The following is a 23,960-nucleotide window of genomic DNA, read 5'->3' as shown; positions in this document are numbered from 1 at the left end:
AGTTGTCTGTTTCTTTCCATCTGGTAAAATCATAGAATCATTTAGGTTGGAAAAGACCTTTAAGATCATCAAGTCCAACTGTTAACCTAGCACTGCCAAGTCCACCACTAAACCATGTCCCTAAGCACCACATCTACACGGCTTTTAAATACCTCCAGGGATGGGGACTCAACCACCTCCCTGGGCAGCCTGTTCCAGTGCTTGACTACCCTTTCAGTGAAGAAATTTTTCCTAACATCCAATCTAAACCTCCCCTGGCGCAGCTTGAGGCCGTTTCCTCTCGTCCTATAGCTTGTTACTTGGGAGAAGAGACTGACCCCCACCTTGCTACAACCTCCTTTCAGGTAGTTGTAGAGAGCAATAAGGTCTCCCCTCAGCCTCCTCTTCTCCAGGCTAAACAACCCCAGCTCCCTCAGCCGCTCCTCATAAGACATGTTCTCTAGACCCTTCAGCAGCTTCATTGCCCTTCTCTGGACACACTCCAGCACCTCGATGTCCTTCTTGTAGTGAGGGGCCCAAAACTAAACACAGTACTCGAGGTGTGGCCTCACCAGTGCTGAGTACAGGGGGACGATCACTTCCCTGGTCCTGCTGGCTACACTATTCCTGATACAAGCCAGGATGCTATTGGCTGCCTTGGCCACCTGGGCACATTGCTGGCTCATATCCAGCCAGCTGTCGACCAACACCCCCAGGTCCTTTTCTGTTGGGCAGCTCTCCAGCCACTCCTCCCCCAGCCTGTAGCATTGCATGGGGTTGTTGTGACCCAAGTGCAGGACCCGGCCCTTAGCCTTGTTGAATCTCATACAGTTGGCCCTGGCCCAATGATCCAGCCTGTCCAGGTCCCTCTGTAGGGCCTTCCTGTCCTCCAGCAGATCAACACTTCCACCCAGCTTGGTGTCATCTGCAAACTTACTGAGGGTGCACTCGATCCCCTTGTCCAGATCATTGATAAAGATATTAAACAGAACTGGCCCCTCACTTGAACATTTATCAAAGAAGTTAACTTCCGAAGACTACAGCTAGTTGTTCTCCAGACATAAGTGTTTATTGTCAGTCTACACACAAGTCTACACAGGTCATTGACCCATGATGGCAACTCTGTATTTTGCCTCTCTGTATTCAAAATCATCTGTTGCTGTTTCATTTTTTTTTTAATCCTCTTTTCGTGTGTGGAACACTCAGTGTGAAATCAATGGAAGCTGAAACCATAAGGCCTTTCATGCATGCACCTCAGGTCTGCAAGGACAGGGTGTGCTATCCTTACTTGATGGTCACTTCTGTCTACAGTTCTCTGCTTGCAGCACTGAAACATATGGAGTAGAGCCTTGGAGAATGTGGATCTGCGGTGACCTAGTTGACTGCTCACTTGGAATCTGAACTTGAATGTTTGGCTTAGTTTGGCTGATCCCTTGTTAAACCTGAATTTCAACCCAGGCTTTGGGAGTCAGGCTTTAATGGTGATGTTTAATCACAAAGTAGCTTTGCTAAAACCTAGCTAAATAATTGATGTTTGAAAGGGGAAAAAAATTGAAGAATGCTAAATTTGCTTGTGCTTGTTATGATGTTCCCTAATCTTGCCAAAATTACATGAAAGCCACCAATTCACAACAGCATTTCTTTCCACAGCAAAGGACCATAGAAGCTGGCAATGAAATTCAAAGCGACAAAAAATTTCCCCAAAACAGCCTCTTTCATGCTCTTTGTCTATTTGCTGTTACTCATAACCTAATAATCCTTTTTGCATTATGTAGTTGGGATTTTTCCTGTTTGTTGAAACCATTTAATAATGCATCTTTTTTTTCTCCCCTCTCTCTCTCTGTGCTTGGAAAAAATCAGCTGAAGATTTTATATGTATTTTATTTTTACATATATAAAGCTATATAAAGAGGTGTCTCAGTGGTACTAGGGAAGAGATTTGACTCTTGATATAAATCAAAAGGGAAGTCTTTTTTTATATTAGCATGCACATTATCAAATGTTGGCAAGCTAGAGTTTAAGGACTTTAAAAAGTAGTTGATATTTGAACAGTAAAATGTCCTTTTTGGTATGTCTGAATTTATTGCAAGGTCGAAATCCAAATGACTTGTTGAATATCCCTCTCCCTTACTTTGAGCATTTGCAAGTAAAGCAAGTATATTCCAAATATTGGAAAATATTTACATGTTCTCAGTATGATGGAGAACTACTCCACTTTCCTTCCTGAGGGCTGTTGTTCAAAGACTGAAACAAGGCAGGGGAAAAAAGCTTCAACTCTATGGATGATGCAGAAAGTCTCTGCTGCCTTGGCTAATGGATGGCTTAATTGTCCTGTGAATTCCTGCAGATGCCCACTGATGTAAGCAAGTTTGGCAAATGGACTTTTAAGATTCCCAAAGAAGAGAAGTGTTTTTCTAATATCTTTATACCCAAAACTGCACATTTCATAAACAAGGTCAAATGTTCTTGCAGCTTTAGTTTTGCTTATGAGTAACCTAATATAATAATGATTTAATGAAAGAGGATTTCTTCCTTATTTCAGGTTGCTAGTATTGGAATCTACAGCTCCTTCAGGAGACGTGTCCCGCCCGCACCACATTGCATCAGTTGTTCCAAACCGGTATCCTCGCTGGTTCACCCTAAGTCACATCGAATCCCAGCAGTGTGAGCTGGCATCGACCATGCTAACAGCGGCCAAAGGTACATTGCTGTCAGTTACGTACTCAACTAAATGTATGCTTTTAATATTGCATGAAATAAACAGATTATAAAACTTGTGTTTAGGAATCCAAATTGCAGTCTGACAGGAGCTTGAAATGGGAACAACAATGAACTGACTTAAACATGTCACTTAATTTTCCAGCAAAGTGGTTAAACTAACTAAATGGTAGCCAGATGGGCTTGATTTGAGGCTGATGAAACAGCTTTTTGTTCTTCTGACACACAATATAGACTGTGAAACCCAGGAGTGGACAAATCACTTCTAAAATTCACAAATCAGGATGACTTTTGGCCATATACTACACTAACACCATCAGGCACTAGAGGAGTTTGTGCTGTCTTGTATCTTTCGTTCATGTGATTTAATTATATTTATAAAAACCAAAATGTGTATAACTGAAACATCATACTATTTCATAGCAATGGCAGGCTCAATTATAATGCATCTCTGGATGTTTTGGGAGCTTGTTCTGTTTTGGTGATTCTGTTTACACCTTGCAGGTGATGTTCGGAGGCTGGAAACAGTGTTAGAATCCATCCAGAAAAATATCCACTCCTCATCACACATCTTCAAACTTGCCCAGGATGCATTTAAAATAGCAACACTCATGGACAGCTTGCCAGATATCACTCTTCTGAAAGTTTCTCTGGAGTTGGGCCTTCAGGTATTTCCCTCGTTCATTATTACTACAGTAGAAGACGGGAATTTGACCCTGTGTTGGTGGGTACAGCTCTTTAAGTCACTGAGGTCCATACCCTCTTTGGGCTCTGCCTGGAATTTTTAGATTCTGTTTTCTGATGTAAAGCACAGTTGACTGGTAAATAAAGAGCAAGGGTCTGTGCAACCCCTTTGTGCCATTTGAGTGGAAGAGAGAGCTGGAAGCAGCTGGCTGCAGGGCACTCCTCTGTTCAGGGGTGAGAGAGGACCAATGAAATGGGTTCAGGAGTATATGTAGGGATAGCTAGAGAGCAAAATTATTCTGCTTGCCAGAAATGCACTTTTGCAGATCGTTTGCATGGCCTTGAGGGGTTTCTTATCATCCCTCCCATCCTTCCCTTCCTTTCCCTCAAATGAGATTTGGTAGGTGCTTGTTGAATTACTAGAGAAAGCCAAGGTCAACCATAATGACCTGTTTCTAAGGTAGACTGTGCTAACAGCAGCCCTGTCACTTCCTTCATCAAATCCTGCACTCCACAAGCTGTGGGATGGTCATCTGCATCAGACTCAGCTTGACATTTACAAGAACCTCAGATTGGTTTTCAGGCTCTTAGGAGAGACTTTACAAGCTAAAAGGAGACGGCTAAGTTTTTAGGTATCTGGAGTAATATTGCCTTACACTGATGAATCTTGGAGTTCACACAATTCATTTCAACAAAATTAAATCTCTTCATCCCTCTTCAGGGAGTTCTTAAAAACAACAAAAACAACAAACAAAAAAAAATGCAAAGGTCAGAAAACCATTTATTACTTTGCTTCAGTAAACAAAGCTCCAAAGACTTCTGGGAAAAGGATATTATCCCAGTTGCTTTTCATGCCAAAGAAAGGTGCTAATTGCCTATTCTAGACGTCTAGAAGCTAAAGTCTTTAATCAGAAAGTTGAGATTGTGTGCTTTGTTAGCCTTTCTTATTCCCAAGGTTGCTGTGGAAATCCGCTTCTTTTTTCACATCTTGGTATGTTTCTGCCTTAAATGTTTGTTTACTTGAGAGAGAAAGATCCTTATGATTGACTTGAATGTCACCTCAGGCATTCACCAAGTATCATTCAGTGGTAGCAGCACACTTTGGATATCACTGCATTCATGGATACCCCTGTGTGGATGATGGTGTTATCAGAATGTCTTCAGTAAGATCTAGTGAAAGAAATATCATGAACCTGTACTTTCTCCTAAATCCGGTGTTTGGAATAAACTGGTATAGAACATATCCACTGCCTGCCCCAAGCTTACTAAGGTGTTTAAAGAATCTTAAAGGTAGTTTGCTTTCCAGAAGGAAGATGCATAGCAGTTTTCTGGTAGTAACTCATAGCTGTATAGATTTCTACAGTAACATTTTTCCTGTAAAAGCCTTACAGTGTCAGCACTGTCTTCAGTGGCCTACAGATGCTTTCCCCTCTCCTGCCCCCCGATCTAATGGCAATTAGATTGTCTATATTTGCTGTCTAGTAACTGACTGCTTATGACATTTATGTGCCCTATAAAACTCTGTTTCTCCCCTCACATGGCAAACTGAACAGCAGTGTCCTTGCAGGTATACTGTTCTGCCTCTCAGCTACAACAGTGACAAGTTGGACTGATGATACCAACAATTTCACAACTCTGTCACTGGGATTTCTGTGACAGAAAAGCCTCTTATATTGTTCTAGATCTGGGAGTAATGTATGGACTCCTGGGTTCTTTTCCCTATTTCCAATGGCAGCATGTGTTATGTGACTCAGCAGAGGGAAGGCATTTAAACTAGCTGTGGAAAGAGGTCATCAGCGTGGCCAAATGGGCATGGAGCATGTCAGGTGTATTCTGTCCTTCAGAACCTTACTGGCACAGACGCTGTAAGATCTGCAGGTACAGGAGGGACTTCTATTCCTCCATTTGCCTGTTGTACGCTACATCAATGCAAGTAAGTATTACCACACACATGCAGACAGGTACTGCTGGCAGAACTGCTGAGGAAGTTAGTGCAGGTGATCACTTGATGCATATTTGGCAAGTGGTGTCCTTTCCCTGAAAGCCTGTAAATAAATCAACCTCCTTCCAATGTGCATGACAAAGAGGTTGCACGTTGGTGCGGGAGCTAATGGTTGGTTGGCCATTTCTTGCATCTCTTATGGGTAGTGAGATCTTCTGTTCCTCTAGACTAAGAAATTCTTATTAAAAAAAAAAAATCCATCAGGACAAAGTCAAGGTTATTCTCTGTGGAAGAGAGCTTGGCTTTCAGATAAGCTATGTAATTCCCAGGGGCTTCTTGTCATTTTCAGACTTACTAACCTGTTGAGAAGCTCTCTTCAATTGATAGCACAGATCTTGGATAGAATTTGGACAGATCTGGAACTCCCTTTTACGAAGAGGTGGCTCAAGAATGTATTGAGCAGAAGTGAAATAGTTCTTTGGCTACATGGGCTACAGTATAAATTAACTTCAGCTCCTCCTTGGTCAAGACATCAATATATGCTTTATTTGAAATCCTTGGGTTTTTTTATCATCAGTAAAGGGCTCCTCTTTTAGTGCTCTCAGCTTGTCAGTTTAATCAAATGAAAGGAACCTAATTCCAGAATAGTTCAAGTCAAGAAATTTTTCCAGGTCAAGAAACTAGATATAGTATTGGTTTTTGCTCTCAAGTTAGGACTGTCTACACTGGAGCTGCTGTTATGCCCACTATGAATGCTGAAGGCTCTTGTGGACTTTTACAGACCACCACAGTGAGGGAAGTCATCAGAGAAGACTTTCAGAGTAGTTGTCATTCATGCCATTTTTTTTTTTTTTTTACCTCCTTCCCTCCCTCACCAGTAGCAGAATTCAGTCCATAACCCTGTATTTTCTCTTGGATTCACTCTACTTGGGGGAAGCTGAAAATTCATCGTGGATATTGGAAGAGCGTTAGCCTTCAATTTGTGTGTGCATCAATACAGGAAGTCACCTAGACTCTTTCTCTTTGATGGAGAGAATAGGACAGATACTTGCACTCCAAAGCATTTTGATTTGGGGATGCCTGTTTTTCTTCCAGAAAGACTTCAAGCAAAGGCTGGTTCCATAATTTGTTAGCCATATTTTCATATTTAAAAATGTGTTGGGTTGCTCCTCACAGATCAATTTGCTTTCTCTCAAAATGCCGTTCTCCAATCTAGCACTTAAATTACTGTTTAGTCAAAATGATACCACAATGTCTGAGGCCAACAAAGCTGACCTTATGCTGTAACTTTGAGTGATGTACAACGAGTCACCAAGCTCCCAAGGTGTGAATGTTTGGAGGCCAGCATGGAATCAGTGATGGTTGTTTATAACCAGACTTCTTAAAAATCATCTGTGCATTTGCAGTCTTTCCATCTTCTTAATTATCCTATCTACAGCTTAGGACTAAAGTAGGTGGCAGGAGTAACAAATATGACAGAGGGCTACATGCTACTTTGAAGTCACCTTAGGACTGGGGGGGGATATGGGTTGAAAACCCTCTTATAAACGCTGCTGACTCCAAGCTGTTTTGTGAGTGCATTTTATGAGTTAATATGTAAAGATCATCACTGAAAGCTCTGATTGACCTATTATGCTCTTTTTGTTTAATTGCTGCAAATAGTAATACCATAGTATGATCACTGATATTGTAAGGGGAAAACTACTTGCTTTCTTCATCTAGATGTCTGTGGGGTCTGTCCAGTTAGCTGAAACAAGCTTTCCATGCAATTTCCATGCAGTGTTTGTTTTACTGCATAAACATATTTGCCCACATTTTGAGAAACAACATAGGCAATAACTGCAAGTGATGTAAAACATGGGCACTGCAATCAGAGCTTAAAGTCCTTTTTCTATGATTCTGATGGTTTAATGATGGAACTTCTTTGCAGGGACTCCTTGTTCAGAGAGAGAAATCACCGCTATGGACTTACTAATAATATCTGTATATATCTGGAAGCGTGTATATATATATCTTTGCAGCATAAGCAGCTAGTCAAATCACAGTACACTCTAACTCCTGTCTGTATTGTTGAAGTCAATGAAAAAAAATGCAGATGGGGGAAAAATTAGATGGGTTAGTTTGCCCAACAAGAGTTGACACTTTTCCACTTTAAAGACTAACATACATAGAGGGAGGAGACACAATATAATTTAATTTGAATAACTGGTAATTGGTTGGGCTTTTTTGTTGTTTGGGGGGGGGCTTTTTTGTGTGGTTTTTTTTTTTCTTCTCCCCAAATGAAACAGAGTTTCTCCTCTAGCCTTGAAGGACCTGCAGTTGGAATTACTCTCTGTATGCTCTTCTAAGATAGCTGAGCAGTATTTGTCAAGTCTTTTGACATATCAGCTAAAAAGATGTAACAGAGTGGAGAGGGCAAGAGGCTGCCATTTTGAACCTCAGCATATTTGAGTAACTTAAATCCCCATTGGTATATTGTCTTGGTTTTGCAATAGAATTAATTTGTATTTTGTTTGTGTCGTTTTAATAGGTGATGCGGATGACGCTGTCAACACTGAATTGGCGACGGCGGGAAATGGTGAGGTGGTTGGTAACATGTGCAACAGAAGTAGGTATGTGCTGAGATGCTTCTCAAGGGCTCCTGCCTTTTTGTCAGCTAATCTTAGAGGGCTTGATCTTGTTTGTCAACACCTAGGCTCTGCAAATGTCTCCCACTTTCTGTTCATCTATAAAATTCCTTTGGTTAGAAGACATTAATTATGGCAATGATGAGTGGGTTTTTTGAGTATGTGATAGAATAGGCACAGGCCAAGTGAGACAATAGTTGAGTAATGCAGTGTGACTTCTTTCCCCTGCAAGGCAGGGACATGCATAACCTCATGGGAAATACCACAGATTTTCCCTTGTCCCCTCGATGTTGGGTTTGGGTTTGAAGCTTCAGCAGAGAAAAGACTCGTGGTTATGGGATGTTACACTATGCTACAACTTTGCTTGCTCTGAAAGGTGAGACTCCAAAAGACTGGTGAGAGCGCTATCTGGTCAGCTGTGGGGAAGAGGAACCAGAAAACAGGTGAATGAAATGCTGAGGATGCCTCCCACTGTGTGGCAGACAAGATCTCGTGAAGGGGTTCTCATTGCTTGTTGTTTGTTTTTTTGGTTGTTTTTTTTTAAGCCCCTGGGTAAATCCAAGCTTAGAGTGTAATGCATCTTTGTTATGTGGCTATGACATTGTGCAGGCCTCTCATCTGCACTGGAAAGCAAACCAAACACTAATGCACCCATCCTTAACCACATAAGGTGAAAATAAAGTGGAAGCAGAACTAGCCTCATACTTAGAAGATAGCAGTGGGAGAATAGTGCACTCAGCAGGACATTATGTTCATTTCTGGGCTTTGCCATAAATTTCTTGTGTGTCTTGATGAGGTGTCCCTTAGCTTCTGTATTCCAGTTTACCATCTGCAAGAAGAGGATACAGAATCTGAAAGTGAAGATGAGGGCATTAAAAACTGTGTAGCTGTAAAAAAAAAAAAATCAGCAGCTGTGGTAGTGAGGACAATATAAGTACTATGATAAGGGAGCAATTTTAATTGTCACTAAAGGTATATTTGGAAAGTATGCTTCCCTACTGTATTTACTCCTTTTTCATACATCAGAGTTGGATTGTATTGCATAGATGCTTCTTGAATTTCATAATTTCAAAGGATTGCTGCTGCTTATTCTCTGGATTAGTTTATTCTTTGCTTTATGCTTAACTGGGAAATTAATGTTGTCAGTAGCATGGGAAAGTGCAGCTTGCCTTTGTATGCCCTCAGCCAGAAAATGGTTTGTGTCTGCAAATTTTCATGCAATGCTCTCGTTTTATTGCTTTTATATGTTTGCTAAGGTAATTATTACTGAGGCTATCTTGCAGCTATTAGTGCCTGGGTATTATTTTGTGCAGTTACATATTGGCAAATAAAATGCTGGTTTCAATACTGCTTTAAAATAGTTTACATATTCTAATAGAAGCATCCCATAAAGAACCTTTTATGTCATGCAAAGGACTCTTGAGACTTAATCAAGTTGATAAAACAAGGAATCTGTTTATTTAAATGAAGATCTGGTATTTTCTGACTATGCTGAATTTTTGCATGAGTGAAGGAGTGCACAGGAAACATCAGAGTCCTACAGAGAAAAGGACCTCTGGGTGTAGTTTAGGTGGGCTCACAGATGTGTGTAAACATCTTTTTTGTATAACGGGGACCAGAACTGCACACAGTATTCCAGGTGTGGCCTGACAAGTGCCGAGTAGACAGGGATAATGACTTCTTTATCTCTGCTGGTGATGCCCTTTTTGATGCAACCCAGCATCCTATTGGCCTTCTTGGATGCAGCAGCACACTGTTCACTCATATTGAGCTTCCTGTCCACCAGGACCCCCAGGTCCCTTTCCACGGAGCTGCTCTCTAGCCAGGTGGATCCCAGTCTGTGCTGCACTCCAGCCAGGTGGATCCCAGTCTGAGCTGCACTCCTGGATTATGTTTTCCCAGGTGCAAGACCTTACACTTGTCCTTGTTAAACTTCATGAGGTTTTTGTAAGCCCACTCTTCGAGCCTATCCAGATCTTCCTGCAGGGTGGCTCTCCCTTCCAGAGTGTCTACTTCCCCACTCAATTTGGTGTCATCAGCAAACTTCATCAGGCTACACTTGATCCCATCATCCAGATCACTTATAAAGATATTGAATAGCGTTGGGCCCAGTATCGATCCCTGGGGGACCCCACTTGTGATGGGTCACCAGTTTGAAAAAGAGCTATTTACCAGCATCCTTTGGGTGCGGCCTGTCAGCCAATTCCTCACCCACCGCACAGACCACTTGTCTAGGCCATAACACATCAATTTCTCCAGGAGGAGGCTGTGGGGAACCGTATCGAAAGCCTTGGAGAAGTCCAGGTAGACAACGTCCACCGCTCGCCCCATGTCAACCGAGCAGGTCACTTTATCATAGAAGGCCACCAGATTTGTCAGGCACAATCTGCCTTTTGTGAAGCCGTGTTGGCTTTTCCCAGTCACGTGCTTCATTTGACTCATGATGGCCCCCAGGAGGATCCGTTCCATAACTTTCCTGGGGATTGAAGTAAGACTGATGGGCCTATAATAACCCGGATCCTCCCTTGAGCCCTTGATTCTCCCTTGAGCCCTTATTTGATACAAGATGTATCTGAAAAGCCTGTTGGGAGGGGGTGGGGGTTAGGGTTTTTTTTAAGGTGTGCTTAGTATTAAATGCCATAGTATTCTATTAAATGAGACATTTAGCATGCTTTCATATTCTTTTGTGCATGCGCTGTACCTTGAGATGCACATTGAGAAAAGAAGTTAAAATTGCCTTTTAAGTATTCAGTGTGAGGGCTGCTTTTGAGTGATGTGATGAGACCAAATGAGCCAGAACTTGTTATCCAAATTGTCTTAGATAACAAGTAAAACAGCTCAATTGTCACACCAGGAGATTAAAGCTTATCTTGCAGGCTTTTTTGTTATCATCTGCATTTCGGTGATTGCTACAGTGTTTGCACAGTAGCCTTTGTTTTAATATCCTTTTTCAGCCATGTTATCTGGTTTAGCCCTTCTTGCTGAAGCACGTCTCCTTGGATGTTCTGGCAACCTCTTAGATTTGAAAATGTAATCTCTTGCTGAACATCTGTATCTGCTAGGTTTTATCAGTTGTGGCCAATCCTTTCTTTCTCTCCCCAGGTGTTTATGCACTGGATAGTATCATGCAAAACTGGTTTACACTTTTCACTCCAACAGAAGCCACTAGTATTGTTGCTACAACAGTGATGTCCAACAGCACCATTGTCCGTCTGCATCTGGACTGCCATCAGCAGGAGAAGCTGGCCGGCAGCGCTAGGACGCTTGCCCTACAGTGTGCCATGAAGGATCCTCAAAACTGTGCCCTCTCTGCGCTGACCTTATGTGAAAAGGATCACATAGCTTTTGAGACCGCTTACCAAATTGTTCTAGATGCTGCTACAACTGGCATGAGCTACTCGCAGCTTTTTACTATAGCACGATACATGGAGCACCGTGGTTATCCCATGCGGGCCTACAAGCTGGCCACTTTGGCCATGACGCATCTCAACCTGAGTTACAATCAGGACACGCACCCTGCCATTAATGACGTTCTGTGGGCATGTGCGCTCAGCCACTCCCTTGGGAAAAATGAGCTAGCAGCTATAATACCTCTGGTGGTCAAAAGTGTCAAATGTGCAACAGTACTGTCAGATATTTTGCGTAGGTGTACTTTGACCACTCCTGGCATGGTGGGACTTCATGGAAGGAGGAACTCTGGTAAGCTCATGTCACTGGACAAAGCCCCTTTAAGGCAACTCTTGGATGCCACAATCGGAGCCTACATTAATACAACTCATTCGCGTCTCACTCACATCAGCCCACGACACTATAGTGAGTTTATAGAGTTCCTCAGCAAGGCCCGAGAGACCTTCTTAATGGCTCATGATGGACACATCCAGTTTACACAGTTTATTGACAACCTAAAACAAATCTACAAAGGCAAAAAGAAACTGATGATGTTGGTTCGCGAACGGTTTGGTTGATAAAAATGCGTGAAGGGGGAAGGAAGGGGTGGTTTGTTTTTACTTGAGCCTGCCTTTGTATCCTTTTGAACTTAAAGAAACAGAGCCACACCGGTATTATATGTGTATAGTTATATTGAGTTTGCAAACTAAACTGTCATTTTGTGAAAGTTTGTGTGTTTAATTTTTTTCCTTTTTTCTGTTTTGTGTGTGAGAGAGGTTAAAAAAGGTTTGGTTTACACTGAGTATATGTTGTCAAGTGGCAAAAGCCCACATCGCTCTCCTGTTCTTTCTGTATATGTTCACAGCCTCAAAAACAAACATATATTGCAATGGCTTTAAAAACCAAACAAAACACCTCCATCCTGTGATAAGTACCTCGAATGGATTCAGCTTTACTCCTTTGTAACTCTTCCTTACATTTCAGCATATTTAAACAAACCAACAAATTAAATACTAATAGTTAAAAGGCTGACCACATGGCTTTGCAGTGCTATTCATCCAGAAGCATGGCACACAATGCTTGTGCATGTGGAAACTTAGCGACTGTCAACATACATTCTCAGGGATTTATCAAAAAAAATTTAAAAAGAATGAGAGCATTTATTGTACTGTATATATATTATAGTATATGTCTGAATATTGAAAAAATATAACATTAATTTATAAAAAAAATCTATGTAATGCAAAATACTTGAAGCTGCAGTAGCTTGGTTTTAAACAAAAAAAAACTATCTGAAGGACTAAAGTGCGCCTTGCTTCAAGGTTGGCTCAGGTGGTGAATTATATGCTGGGCATCTATGCAGAGCCACCTTTTGGATTGCATGGTTGGACTGATACCTATTGGGGGAAATTTTATATATATATTTATACAACCTGTGTATACATATATATGTATACATACATGCTTGTAACAGGCACTATAGTAAAGAAGGACAACAAAAAATACACAGCCAGAGCAGCAAGCCTTAGTATTAAGAATACAGTATGCCAGAATCGGGGTTTGTGCCTCCTAGCCTAGGAAACTTAAAGAAATATCCTTTTTGACACAAAACACAAAATGACTGACATGATACATTGCGCCTTTGCAGTGAGCTAATAATAAGCTAACCTTTGTGCACAAATACATATATTATATATACTGCATAGGTATTTTGACTTTGTGCAGGACAGAAAGTTGTGTAGGTATGACTGTTCTACTTTTCCGTTTGTTTTTTTTAATATATTTTATTTTCTCTAGAATTACTCAAACAAAAGCAGCCTTCTATCTTGCCTTGTCTTAATGCTTTAAAATAACCAAACTGGAGATCTAACTACCAAACTGTTCATTATATTATTAAATACCAACTTTGGTTACAGTATAGTGTCTTTACTTTAGCTGGTAGTTCTGTATCCTTGTGCTTTTTAAAGCAGTTTTTATGTTTTGGTGCAAAAGTTGTCCGGTGTCTCTTGTTCCCTCCATTAGAGAACATGCTAGAGGTATGTTTGTAGGTATTTTTGTTTAGAAAAACTATTTCATGCTCTCCATTTTATTTATTATAATAGGTAAAAAGGTTGTACTTCATCGCCCATGTAAACATGCTCATGAAGTTGAAAGTAATTAAGATTTGATACACTGATATCAATTTATTTATGTAACTAAATCACTGTTTTATAAACTTGTTAATGATCAACAATTTTTTTGTTTTGATTAAAATTAGTTTTTTGAAAGTTAATTTTGCCTCCTTTATAGTGTCTGTTACTGGAGCTGAATTGTGTATGGATAGTTCATAGATCTTAAATGCCCAGCTTGCAACTTTGGTGCGTTATGGTGATAAGCAATATGACCACCAAGACCAGGAAGGAAATGTTTTGTTCCTCAAAAATCTGCTGAGGAATGGCAGTGTTCACAATTGCAACAGCTCCTTTGCTGGTGGAAGAAGACCTGGTGCATCAGAGGGACCAAATGCTGCCTGCGATTGAAGATGTGTGGTCTATATAATGAACCGTAAGCCTTGACATATTGCCCTGGTGGGATGGAAGAGCGTATGGGGGCATGTTCCCACTCAATGGATTATTTGGATGACCATGACAGTTGAGATGTGCTGCAAATATATACAACGACAGTTCTTGCTGTTCTTTGGCTTTTCTAAAGCATTTTGTGTATTCTGAACTGTGCAGCTCACTCCACCCAGCATGGAGTTCCTGCTCACCAGCTGACAGCCAACATTTCTGCTTTTTTGGAGCCTTTGCTCTGTAAGATTTGTGTAAGTTTTCAAGCCCTCAGTGAATAATGGGATACAGCATGGTTAAAAATTGAAGAGGAGCTTTCTGCTTTACCAAGATCTTTATCATCTTAGGTATGTTATATGATGTCATATTTGACCACATGATCTGAACACCTTCACTTTCTTTTCTTAGTATCTTCAGCTGAAAAGAGAATTAGCATGCAGCAAGCAACTATCAGAGATGCCAGTGTACCCATGAATTCTGACAGTGAGACTTCTGTCACTGCAAGATTAAGGAGGGAAAGGTCTGAATCTTTGTACAAATTGTCATGTAAAATATGAGTCTTTACCAAGCCTTGCTAACAGCTGAGTTGTCCTGACCTGGTAGTACTAATGTTCTGTAGCTTCTGCAACTTCTATCCCTTCCAAGTATTGAATCCTCATTATGTGTTTGCTTCGTTACTTTGTCCTAGATTAATTTTCTGCAACAGACAATAAGGAACAAGAAGGATACTCCATTCTGTAATAGGGTGTGCGTGGGTGTTGGGGTTTTTTTGCCTCTTACAAATAATTCAGTATTATGGATATTGTGGATTATGTAGACTGCAAAACTGAAGCCTATTTGAAGATAAAGGCTTTAGAATTAAATGCGGTCTTGATGGTTGCCACCTGCTTTTGACAAGCACAATGGCTTATTCTTTCTTCAGAACTGATTGAAGTTTGACTTGTTTTAATGACTGATTGAAATCTCTTATGTGTCCTCAGTGGTGCTGCGCAGTGCAGTTCACACCATGCTAAAAGCCCTCATGGACCAACAGATGCTTGCCCCATGTCTCTAGCAAACATGTCTAGATATGTACTGCTCTTGTTTTGTGAAGGTAGGAAGAGCCCAGGAAAGAGATTCCATGAAAAAAAGTCTGAGGGCTCTTTTGGTGAAAACTGATCAAATATTTCTGAAACTGCAGACTGGAATTAATTTTGAAGCATAAGGAAGCCTAGTCAAAATACAATGTCTCAAATACCTTATCTTCTTTTCAGAGCCATATATTTGAGATATGCAACTGAACACCTCTGCTATCATTGTCGCAAAATGTTATAGTGCTTTTCAACACTCCTTTAAATGAGATCTTTTTTTAAATCCAGGATTTCTGTTCAGTAGTAAAGGGAACTGAACATGATTCTTCCATATCATAGGCTACCATTGAATCTTCATTCTTTTGGTGAGTTGAGTGAAATCCTGAAAGACGTGATATTACTTCTGTGTTATGAGACTGTCTTGCAGTCCAAGGAACTGATTTTTACCCGTAAGTTCGTTTTCAGATTTCCTTTATACTCTATTGATTCTGCCAGAACAGAAGCCAGCAGAGATTTTACCCAAATTACATCATTACCTTCATTTAGCTTTTTGGTGTTTCATCACTTACTTCATTTCCACATCCAGTTTTCCCATTAGAGAAAACTGCACAACTTTTCAGCATGAAAAAGAGAAAGGCACATATGGGAGACTCAGACTTTAGATACTAAGGTGCAACTGAAATCCAACACAGCTTCCCTCAGAGTACTTCATGTCTTATTCTTAAAATCTTTTGTTTTTAATGCTATGGCAGTGAAGCTAAACCTGGATTGCATGTACATGACAAAGAATTTATTAGATTGTTTGAGAGAAATTGCAGGTAATATTCTGAGGCTAGAGCTGCAACTAGAAGACTGGGACTGTATATCACCGTGGTTGTCTAGTAGAACAGATGGAGCTCTTTCAAGACAGTGAAACTGCTAATATGCTCAATCAGTGCTTTGGATGACCAGTCAACAGTTTTTGCAGTACAGATGAAATTCTGGAGGACTTTTTTTTTTTAATATAAAAAAGTAAAATTGGCTTCCTAGTATTTTTAAGTATAGAAGATACTGAGTGCTTTGCATTAATAAATTTCTGTTCTATAGAAATCCCATATTCCATCATTTTCTTTGTATATCCATTCAAAGTTTCATGCTGCAAGCTTTCAAAAGTCTCTGTGAAAGTCACTTTTCAATAATGCTTTAGTGTTCTGTCAAATTAGTTTGAGCTACAGTTTTCTTTCAGGTTTGTCTAGTAGCAATTAAGTTTTTGTATAAGTAACATAAGTGCATCAAAACTGGGGTGCAGCTTACATGGAGGGAAATTTTGCTTTCTGAGTTGTGCCAATTTAGATTTGTAGTTCCACAGAGTGGATTTGCACTAGAAGTAAATTTAGTTCACTGAGACACCTTCAATTTGATTAAAATACAGTTTTTTACTGAAAAATCATCCAGCCTTCTATTTCTGATTTTAAAACAAAAATCCTGGTAATTCATCTACTTTTAATGCAGGATATAATTTGGAAAAATAGCAATAGAGCTGATACCTTTACAGAATTGGGAAGTATGATACCCTCAAGTATTCTCTTGCTCTGCAGTTCTGGCTAGGGATAAAGTATAAAGTGTTCATAAACAAACATTTTCCCATCTTTTTAAGTGTTTGTCCCCTTGAAAGTATACTTTTTGCAAGGATAAATGGGGAAGGAAGGAACACAAACCACAAATTGTTATGTCCAACCCTTGCTTCATGACTATGCAACAGATATAGTAGAGATTTATGGGTATTTCAGCATGTTACAAACTACACTGAATATTAGATGAAAAGTTTTGTAAGATTCTTAATTGGGGAGACGACAAAGTGTCAGGGATAGCTTTACTGAGGGAAGAGATTGCTAGGATTTGCTTCCCCTGTAGAAGTGTGCGCTCTATACCGCACATGGGAAGACAAGAGCGTTGCCTCTGATAACACCCTGGGCTGTCAGCATCAAGTAGCACCTAGCCCTCAGTTGAAATGTTTGCGATCCATCCTTACAGGTAGTATCAGTATCCCTAAAGTTAGTAGTAGAGCATCGTATGCTCTGAGAAAAAGAACCTGCCTTAAGAAGAAAATTACATCAACCGCTGTATTTGCAGACATCTGCAAGGTCACAGGATCAAAGATGTCTATTAACATGTATTGGCTACAAAGTGCAAGTTATTTCGAAGACCAACCTTGACAGATTTCTATAGCTTCTAGTTGCAGAGAGCAATTATGACTAGAAAGTACCACAATCATGAGCTGCCCCTTTTTTTAAATATTACCCTTTCTTACCTGCACAATGTGAAGAGCTGCATCAGATATTGGTTTCTTTCCTTAATTATCTAATCCAAATATTTAATGTTTTTATGCTAGTGTTTTTAATGCTTTCTTTTGTTGTTTGCTGTTAAACCTGGTATTTTGAAGACTGGAAGCAAAACTTACTCACAAATAGCAGAGTCCATGCTCCTGGTGTTCCTGGAATCAAAAGGTAGAGGAAGAGGTGCAGATGCCCCAGCCTAATTAAACTGTCTAGGTCACAACCTCTGAATTGTTAAGTATCCTGTCAGCCCAGGAGCCAGCGAGTGGAGTCTCTTAGTGAGTTTTGTACCAACTGCATTTCATTGTTAGAACTTCCATTTTCTTTCTCTTTAGCCTTTGTCTTTTAATATACATAATTTCAAGAGCTTTGTATTTGGAAAAATGCTTACATGGAAGATGATGTGGATGATATTTCTTGCTTGGGATCTGATGATGTAAAATGAGCAATGGAGCTATTGCTTGGTAACTGTGGTCCGTGGTGTTGGAAGTATCTGTGGAGCAGTGAATGAGAAGGGTGAGCTGTTCAGTCATGCTTACTTTAGGGGCCATTGAGCTGAGACCTAAGGCAGCAGCAGACACAGCTAGCATGTAGAACCAGCACTGTCTGCCTTTCCAGCTCACCACTCTGACCTTTGAATTGCTTGTCTGACCACAAAGTCATCTTGGTTTGGTGTCCCAGGAATCAAAGGCAAATCACTGTTCATAGAAGGATACTGGAAAGTCAAAAAAGGATGAAGGTGATTAAGGACAGAGCTAAATATTCCTCTGGTGAAGTTGCTGGAATTATGTCAAGGATGATCTTGGCACACACTTTTGGGAAGTCTGTTAGTTATAAGAACAGTGGTGAGAGAAGTAATGCCAAATTCTGCCTAGTCAGTGGGCAGAAAAAAATCATTTGGGGTTTGTGGCCTCCAATTCCAGATGACCTGAATCTTGTTAAATGGCATAATGACTATTTGTAATGCTTTCTTTATTGCCTAGCTTTTCCTACGCGCAGGGAAACAAGTCAGGCAGACTGCACCTCATTTCTTAGATGCATTACAAATGGTACAACTGAAGCCCTCTATCCCTTTGTCTTTGCTGCTATTCAAGTGTGTGCTTACAGGTTCAGCAGGAGCAGATACAGACTGACCTCACAGTGTGGAGATGAGGGGGAAGTCCAAGTCCAAACATGGCTATTAACCACTGGCCCAAGCTTTTCTTCAGATGTTGCAGCTGGGTGAAACATTTGTGGACTGATGCGCAGGATAGGCTGGCTCACTAGCTGATATCTGTAGCTTTGGTCTTTCCAAGCAGCGTGTACATCCTGCAAGGACATACTATGGCCAGGCCAAAGGACAACAAGGGAGACAAAACAACCAGGTAACATATTTGTTTCTGGCCACAACTACACAGCTTGATAAACCATGGGCATAGGTAGCCCCAGGGAATCTGCTTGTTTCCTCTTTCCCTAGTACTAAATACTTCTCTACTGGACAAATGATGGTGAAGATTAAGGCAACAGGGTGAGCCCTATGCAGGGCATGTGACTGAGAGAGATTACGCATCTTTAGAGCCTCTCTGTGTTGGGTTCCCCCATCCCATCCATGAGCCTGAGTGCTGCCTCTGTGCCTTTGTTTGAAGTGAATGCTCTTTTGTGCAGCTCTTGGCTTTCTGCAGATGTTTTAACTTACCAGTAATTCTGGTGATTTTCTGTATGTAAGAATTGTGAGGAATTAAACTGCTTATTTAACTGCCATGCTGTGAATTTGTGATTAAATTCAGAAATGATAGCATTTTGGAATTCGGTTATAAAAAATATTCCTTGGCTTGTTCAATGGGTCCTTGATGTCTGGGTTCTTTAAACAGTGGTGGTTTTCAGCTTGCTGCATTTATTGCACAATTGGCAGCACAACTGCAGAACCCTCTCAGCACTACAAAAAAGCACATACAAGACACTGGTCTCTGGAAGCTGTAATTCCAAAAGACTAAATACATCTGGCTTTTGGGTTTTTTTCATGAATTCTCGTGCTATATACTGGGTGAGTAGCGGTTCCCACGGCAGACCTCAGGGATCCCTAGCATGAAGACCAGATGTAAGCCTGGAACAGTCTTATTGATTTAGATCTCTGGATTAGCAAGATATGGGAGCAGACGGTTGAGTTTCTGTGCATGAATAGTTCTTGTGAGGTCAATGGTACTTCTCACTTCCTTAAAGTACTTTACTAAAAAGAGGACTTAGAAGCACAGTGGAGTGCACAGCCTGCTCCTTCAGCAGCTGGCGGGAGCCAGGCCGTCTGCGCAAAGTACATCATCCTTGGGGGCATCTGCCCAGAGCTTCTGGGGGGGGGGTGACTCCCTACTTCCACCCCTTGCTGCAAAGCTCCACCGACAGGTCCCAGGAGGAGCCTGTCCTGGTCTGCCTGTAGAGATCTGTGGGAGATATAGTGATCCTTGGAAATTCAGATATGGACATGAGGGAGTTCACTAGGGAGGCTGGGGAGGGAACAGCCAGACTTTCTTAAATGGAGAAGCTTTTCATTTAATTTTCTTTGTTTTCTTAACAGCCTAAAATAAAAAGTGGAACAGGAGTGAAAAATAAAACTTAAATTGCTTCTTGGCAGCTCTGTTTCACTTGCTGATGTTTTGAAAATGTATTAAAGCTCTTTGCAGCCTAGTGTTTAAAAAAATTCTCATATTTAAAGGTAGCCTTTGTAAGCACCTGCTAAAGGAGGTTTTCAGATTGCTGCTTGTTTACCAAATAGCTCATTATAGTCCTGCTGCAGAAATGTGCATGGGGAGGATGAGGGAGGCTCCCTCCTTAGGTGAAACTCCCTTGGCAGTAACACTATAACCCTCAAGAGAAGTGGGTACAGTATAAGAGCAGTTGCTTTTAAGGTTTGAAAAACAAATTATAACTGGCTACATCAGGAGAGCAGTGAAAGTAAAGAGCTATGTCAGAAGTTGAAAACAAATTATTCTTTTGATTTAGATCATTTTGGGCTACAGAACTACATTAAAGACTAAGATCCCACAATTGCTTGCGCGTGTGTGTGCATGCACACTTTTTAAAGTCCTGGTATAGAAACAGATGAATTGTGTCTGTCTCTGCCAAGTGCCATATGTTTACAGCTGAGTTATAAAACACTTTAAAATAGGGGTTTATAACGGAAACACTGACACATCCTTAAATATGTTGATGCTAATAGGCACACCACAATAAATCCCATAGAGGATTTAAAAGATATATCTGTTGGTCTGGAAAAGGATATACTGGCTTCTGCCTGAAGTGAAGCTTTTCATTTCTGTTCTTCAAACCATTTGAATCTTCAATGGCATCTAAGAAGCCCTGGATTATATCTAACACATCAGATGGTGCCAGTATGTTGCAAAATAATGTGTTTGTTATCTAAAAGCTTTTTGAATTGCAATATGGAAACCACAGCCCTTTTCAGAACATGTAATTTTACCTGTGTGATATAGTGCATAAAGGCATTGCAGTTTCTTCCCTGATTTTTATTTCCTGAAATAAATCCCAATATGGAGCAACTGTTACAGGTTTTTGTATAGTGGCTGCAATCACCAAACTCTTGCTTTTGTTAAAATTCCTCCCAGGAGAAACCTACCTTCTTGTAGGTAACTTTATTCTTAGTTATTACAAATTTTAATAGGCTTCTGACTTTCCTATATACAACAATAAAACGAAGCACACTGTAGCATTGGTATGTGCTAATACCTTTCACCCAAGTTCTTGCAAGTCCTATCGGAAGGGATCCTTCCTTGCCACTAGCGAGAGGCAGCCAGCTCTGGGTTGGAGCAAGGCAGCTGTGCAGCACAGCTGTGCAGCATTGTACAGTAGTTCAGGGGCGCAAAGCTTTCCTGCCATGCTCAAGATGGCAAGGCAGGTCAGTAGCCTGAGCACGGTGACACTTTGGACTTGAGCTGTGGTCCTTGGGATAACATCCTCACTCTGGAAAGCAATGCAAGCAGGGAATGGGGATGTTAAACACAGGAATGCTGCTATTCTGTTGGATATTGATAGAGCCTTTCCCAGGGGCAGGCAGCAGCCCCGCAGGGGGGACCCAGGGATGGGCTGGGGAGCAGCAGTGTGACCCAAGGACCCTGGCATGCTCACCCACAGTCCCCCCCCGTCCTTCCACCAGCCGCCCAGCTCTGCCATCAGCTGCCACCCTCAACCAGGGGAGCCAAGAGTCCAGGAGACATAACCCCCTGAAGGTTTGTTGTTTGTTTTTTTTTTTTTTTATAAAAACCTCAGAAGATAAATAGCAATGCCAAATAGAGAGGTCTGCCTGGCTCAGTCTGTTGTGCTGGGCGACCTTCGTTTCACCAGCCTGGTCATAGGTAGGTTTTGGACTCTTTCCCTCAGGCAGCAACTCCTGGAGGGCACATGTGGGGCCAGCATCCCTGTCTCTGGGAGACCAGGAAATTCCCTCAGTGGCAGTAAGGTCTGTGTTTTCAGAGGTACCATCAGGGCTCACTACCATAGGCTTCCCTTTTTCTTGAATGAGGTTTAGTGACAGCACATTTTTTCTGTGGTGGTTTGTTGTTGTTGCATTTCCTTGTTATTTGCCACAGAACAAAATGTCCCCTGGCAGCAGGGTCTCCTGGTACATGCCAGCAGCCCACTTCGGCCAGAGAAAAGCCTCCTGCCCTGAGTGAACTATGTGGGATGAAACTATGTTGACTATAGGGTGAAAAATTGTGCAGTATGTCTGAGGAGGCTTAAAGACAAGGCAGGGAGCATTGCACGGTCAGACTCCGGGGCTGCGCTTTCACAGTGAAGTGAAAAGGGGGCCAGGTTGCTTTGGGGTGAAATGCTCAACTGGGTGCTGACAGGAAGATGCTGGAAAATCCCCGTGAAAGAGAAAAACAAGGTGACTCGCACTGTTTGTGGGGGTGACCAGGGATGTCCTTGCTGTCTTCTGAGCTGTGGTGTGTCGTGGTTTAACCCCAGCTGGCAACTAAGCACCACACAGCTGCTCGCTCACTCCCCCCACCCCAGTGGGATGGGGGAGAGAATCGGAAGGGTGAAAGTCAGAAAACTCATGAGTTGAGATAAGAACAGTTTAATAATTGAAGTAAAATGAAATAGTAGTAGTAGTAATAATAATAATATAATACAATAATAATATACAAAGCAGGTGATACACTATACAATTGCTCACCACCCACCGACCAATGCCCAGCCTGTTCCCGAGCAGCGATCGCTGCCCCCCCGACCAACTCCCCCCAGTTTATATACTGAGCGTGATGTCACATACTATGGAATAGCCCTTGGGCTAGTCTGGGTCAGCTGTCCTGGCTGTGCCCCCTCCCAGCTTCTTGTGCACCTGGCAGAGCGTGGGAAGCTGAAAAGTCCTTGACTGGTGTAAGCACTACTTAGCAACAACTAAAACATCAGTGTGTTATCAACATTATTCTCATCCTAAATCCAAAACACAGCACTATACCAGCTACTAGGAAGAAAAAATCAACTCTATCCCAGCTGAAACCAGGACAGGTGTTACTGGTGGTCATTACAACTGGGGGCAGCAGAAAACAGGCAGACTGATAGATGATTGACTGCTTTCCCCTCTGTTGGAGGCGCAGTGTCACACAATTCCTTTCATATCTTGAGCAAATTCCTTCTGCAAACCTCCTAGAAGCTTCCTAATTTCCAGTGTGCATCAGAAGGCTTGGGGAGGCAGTTGCTGTGTCAGTCGCCATGCAGAGTGGGGAGCAAAGCGACCTTCTTCAAAACCTCAGTCCAGAGATGTGAGCTGCAGGCGAGGACGAGAACAGCAGGCTTGCGAGTGCGCTCACCTCCCTTGCCTGTGCTGATGGTGGCAGGGGAGCAGTGACGGAGGATGCGGTGTGGGGATCCACAGACCCCACTGGGCTTGCAGGCTGGTATGGTACAGCATGAAACAGGATGAACACAGGTGCCCTTAGCTTACGACAATGGCCGCTCTAGCTTTTCAACACGCCAGGCAGGAGCTCAGCTGCAATGTTTCCAGTTACAATTTCACATCTATGTGCACAAGGAATTCCTTGGTGCAAACGTTAGGTGAGAGCACATCTGCAAAGTAACCTACACAGTCATCGCAAAGGCACCAGCTTCCTGAAAGTCTGTAGTTCATGTGCGTGGATCTAATATGGATTCTTCTGCAGAAGAGCACCAGAACATTTTAATTCAATATCCTGAAGCTCCATGAGCTTATTTAGCAGATTTTCCTTCCAAAGACTCAGTTTTCCCTCCATCCTGCCTTCCCACTGCATCAGTCCCAGAGAGAGATGGCTTTCTCAGTTTAGGGTCCTATTAAGTAAAATGTTACCTCAAGGGGGACCCACAGCATGTGACTCAGGTGGCAACAAAAAGCAAAACCTGTGCAACAAATTCAGTCTTTAAACAAGGCTGCGCTTTTGTGAATGGTGAGTGCTTACTTCAGTAAACTTCAGAATTGCAAATAGTGAATAGAAACCTACTGTTTGTATTAGACTAATCATAAATACAGCAGTGGCTATGTTACCTGAATAAATCACTCATTGCGAGCTGTTTTATGGCTTCCTGTGATAATAAATAATTCCTGAATTGAAGTTGTTGGATAAGTGTAAATGTTTATATTATGCTAGTATCTAAAGACCCAACATGAGTCCGTGTCTTCTTGCATTGCCTGTGCCTCCAGCACAGGCATGAGAATTGGCGCA

General features: G+C 41.6%; 2 protein-coding genes and 1 long non-coding RNA gene across 4 annotated transcripts in view; 2 read left to right on the top strand and 1 right to left on the bottom strand.

Annotated features, from left to right (window-relative positions):
• Positions 1-13,537, top strand: part of LOC104019557 (zinc finger SWIM domain-containing protein 6) — a 144,731-nt gene extending 131,194 nt beyond the window's left edge. The window contains exons 11-14 of the mRNA XM_087762583.1: positions 2,522-2,679; positions 3,202-3,365; positions 7,854-7,935; positions 11,053-13,537. Of these exons, the coding sequence (XP_087618709.1) occupies positions 2,522-2,679; positions 3,202-3,365; positions 7,854-7,935; positions 11,053-11,915 (1,267 nt within the window). The 3' untranslated portion in view covers positions 11,916-13,537. The remainder of the gene's footprint in view (positions 1-2,521; positions 2,680-3,201; positions 3,366-7,853; positions 7,936-11,052) is intronic.
• A 264-nt stretch (positions 13,538-13,801) lies between these two features.
• The window catches only part of LOC148055189 (uncharacterized), a 50,456-nt gene continuing 40,297 nt past the window's right edge, over positions 13,802-23,960 (top strand). Inside the window, exon 1 of the long non-coding RNA XR_015705812.1 lies at positions 13,802-14,233. This is a non-coding gene — a long non-coding RNA (uncharacterized LOC148055189). The remainder of the gene's footprint in view (positions 14,234-23,960) is intronic.
• The window catches only part of LOC148055188 (uncharacterized), a 60,792-nt gene continuing 59,305 nt past the window's right edge, over positions 22,474-23,960 (bottom strand). Inside the window, exon 6 of one of the 2 annotated variants that reach the window (XR_015705807.1) lies at positions 22,474-23,637. The gene's annotated coding sequence lies outside the window, so the exon portion shown is untranslated. The remainder of the gene's footprint in view (positions 23,638-23,960) is intronic. The other variant, XR_015705809.1, reaches the window with a different exon arrangement.

Source organism: Nipponia nippon, unplaced genomic scaffold (genome assembly GCF_047370975.1).
Source record: "Nipponia nippon isolate SJK-2023a ecotype South Korea unplaced genomic scaffold, ASM4737097v1 scaffold_26, whole genome shotgun sequence".
Taxonomy (NCBI): Eukaryota; Metazoa; Chordata; class Aves; order Pelecaniformes; family Threskiornithidae; genus Nipponia; species Nipponia nippon.
Note: the sequence above shows the minus strand (reverse complement) of the source record. Positions and strands in the feature narration are given on the sequence as shown.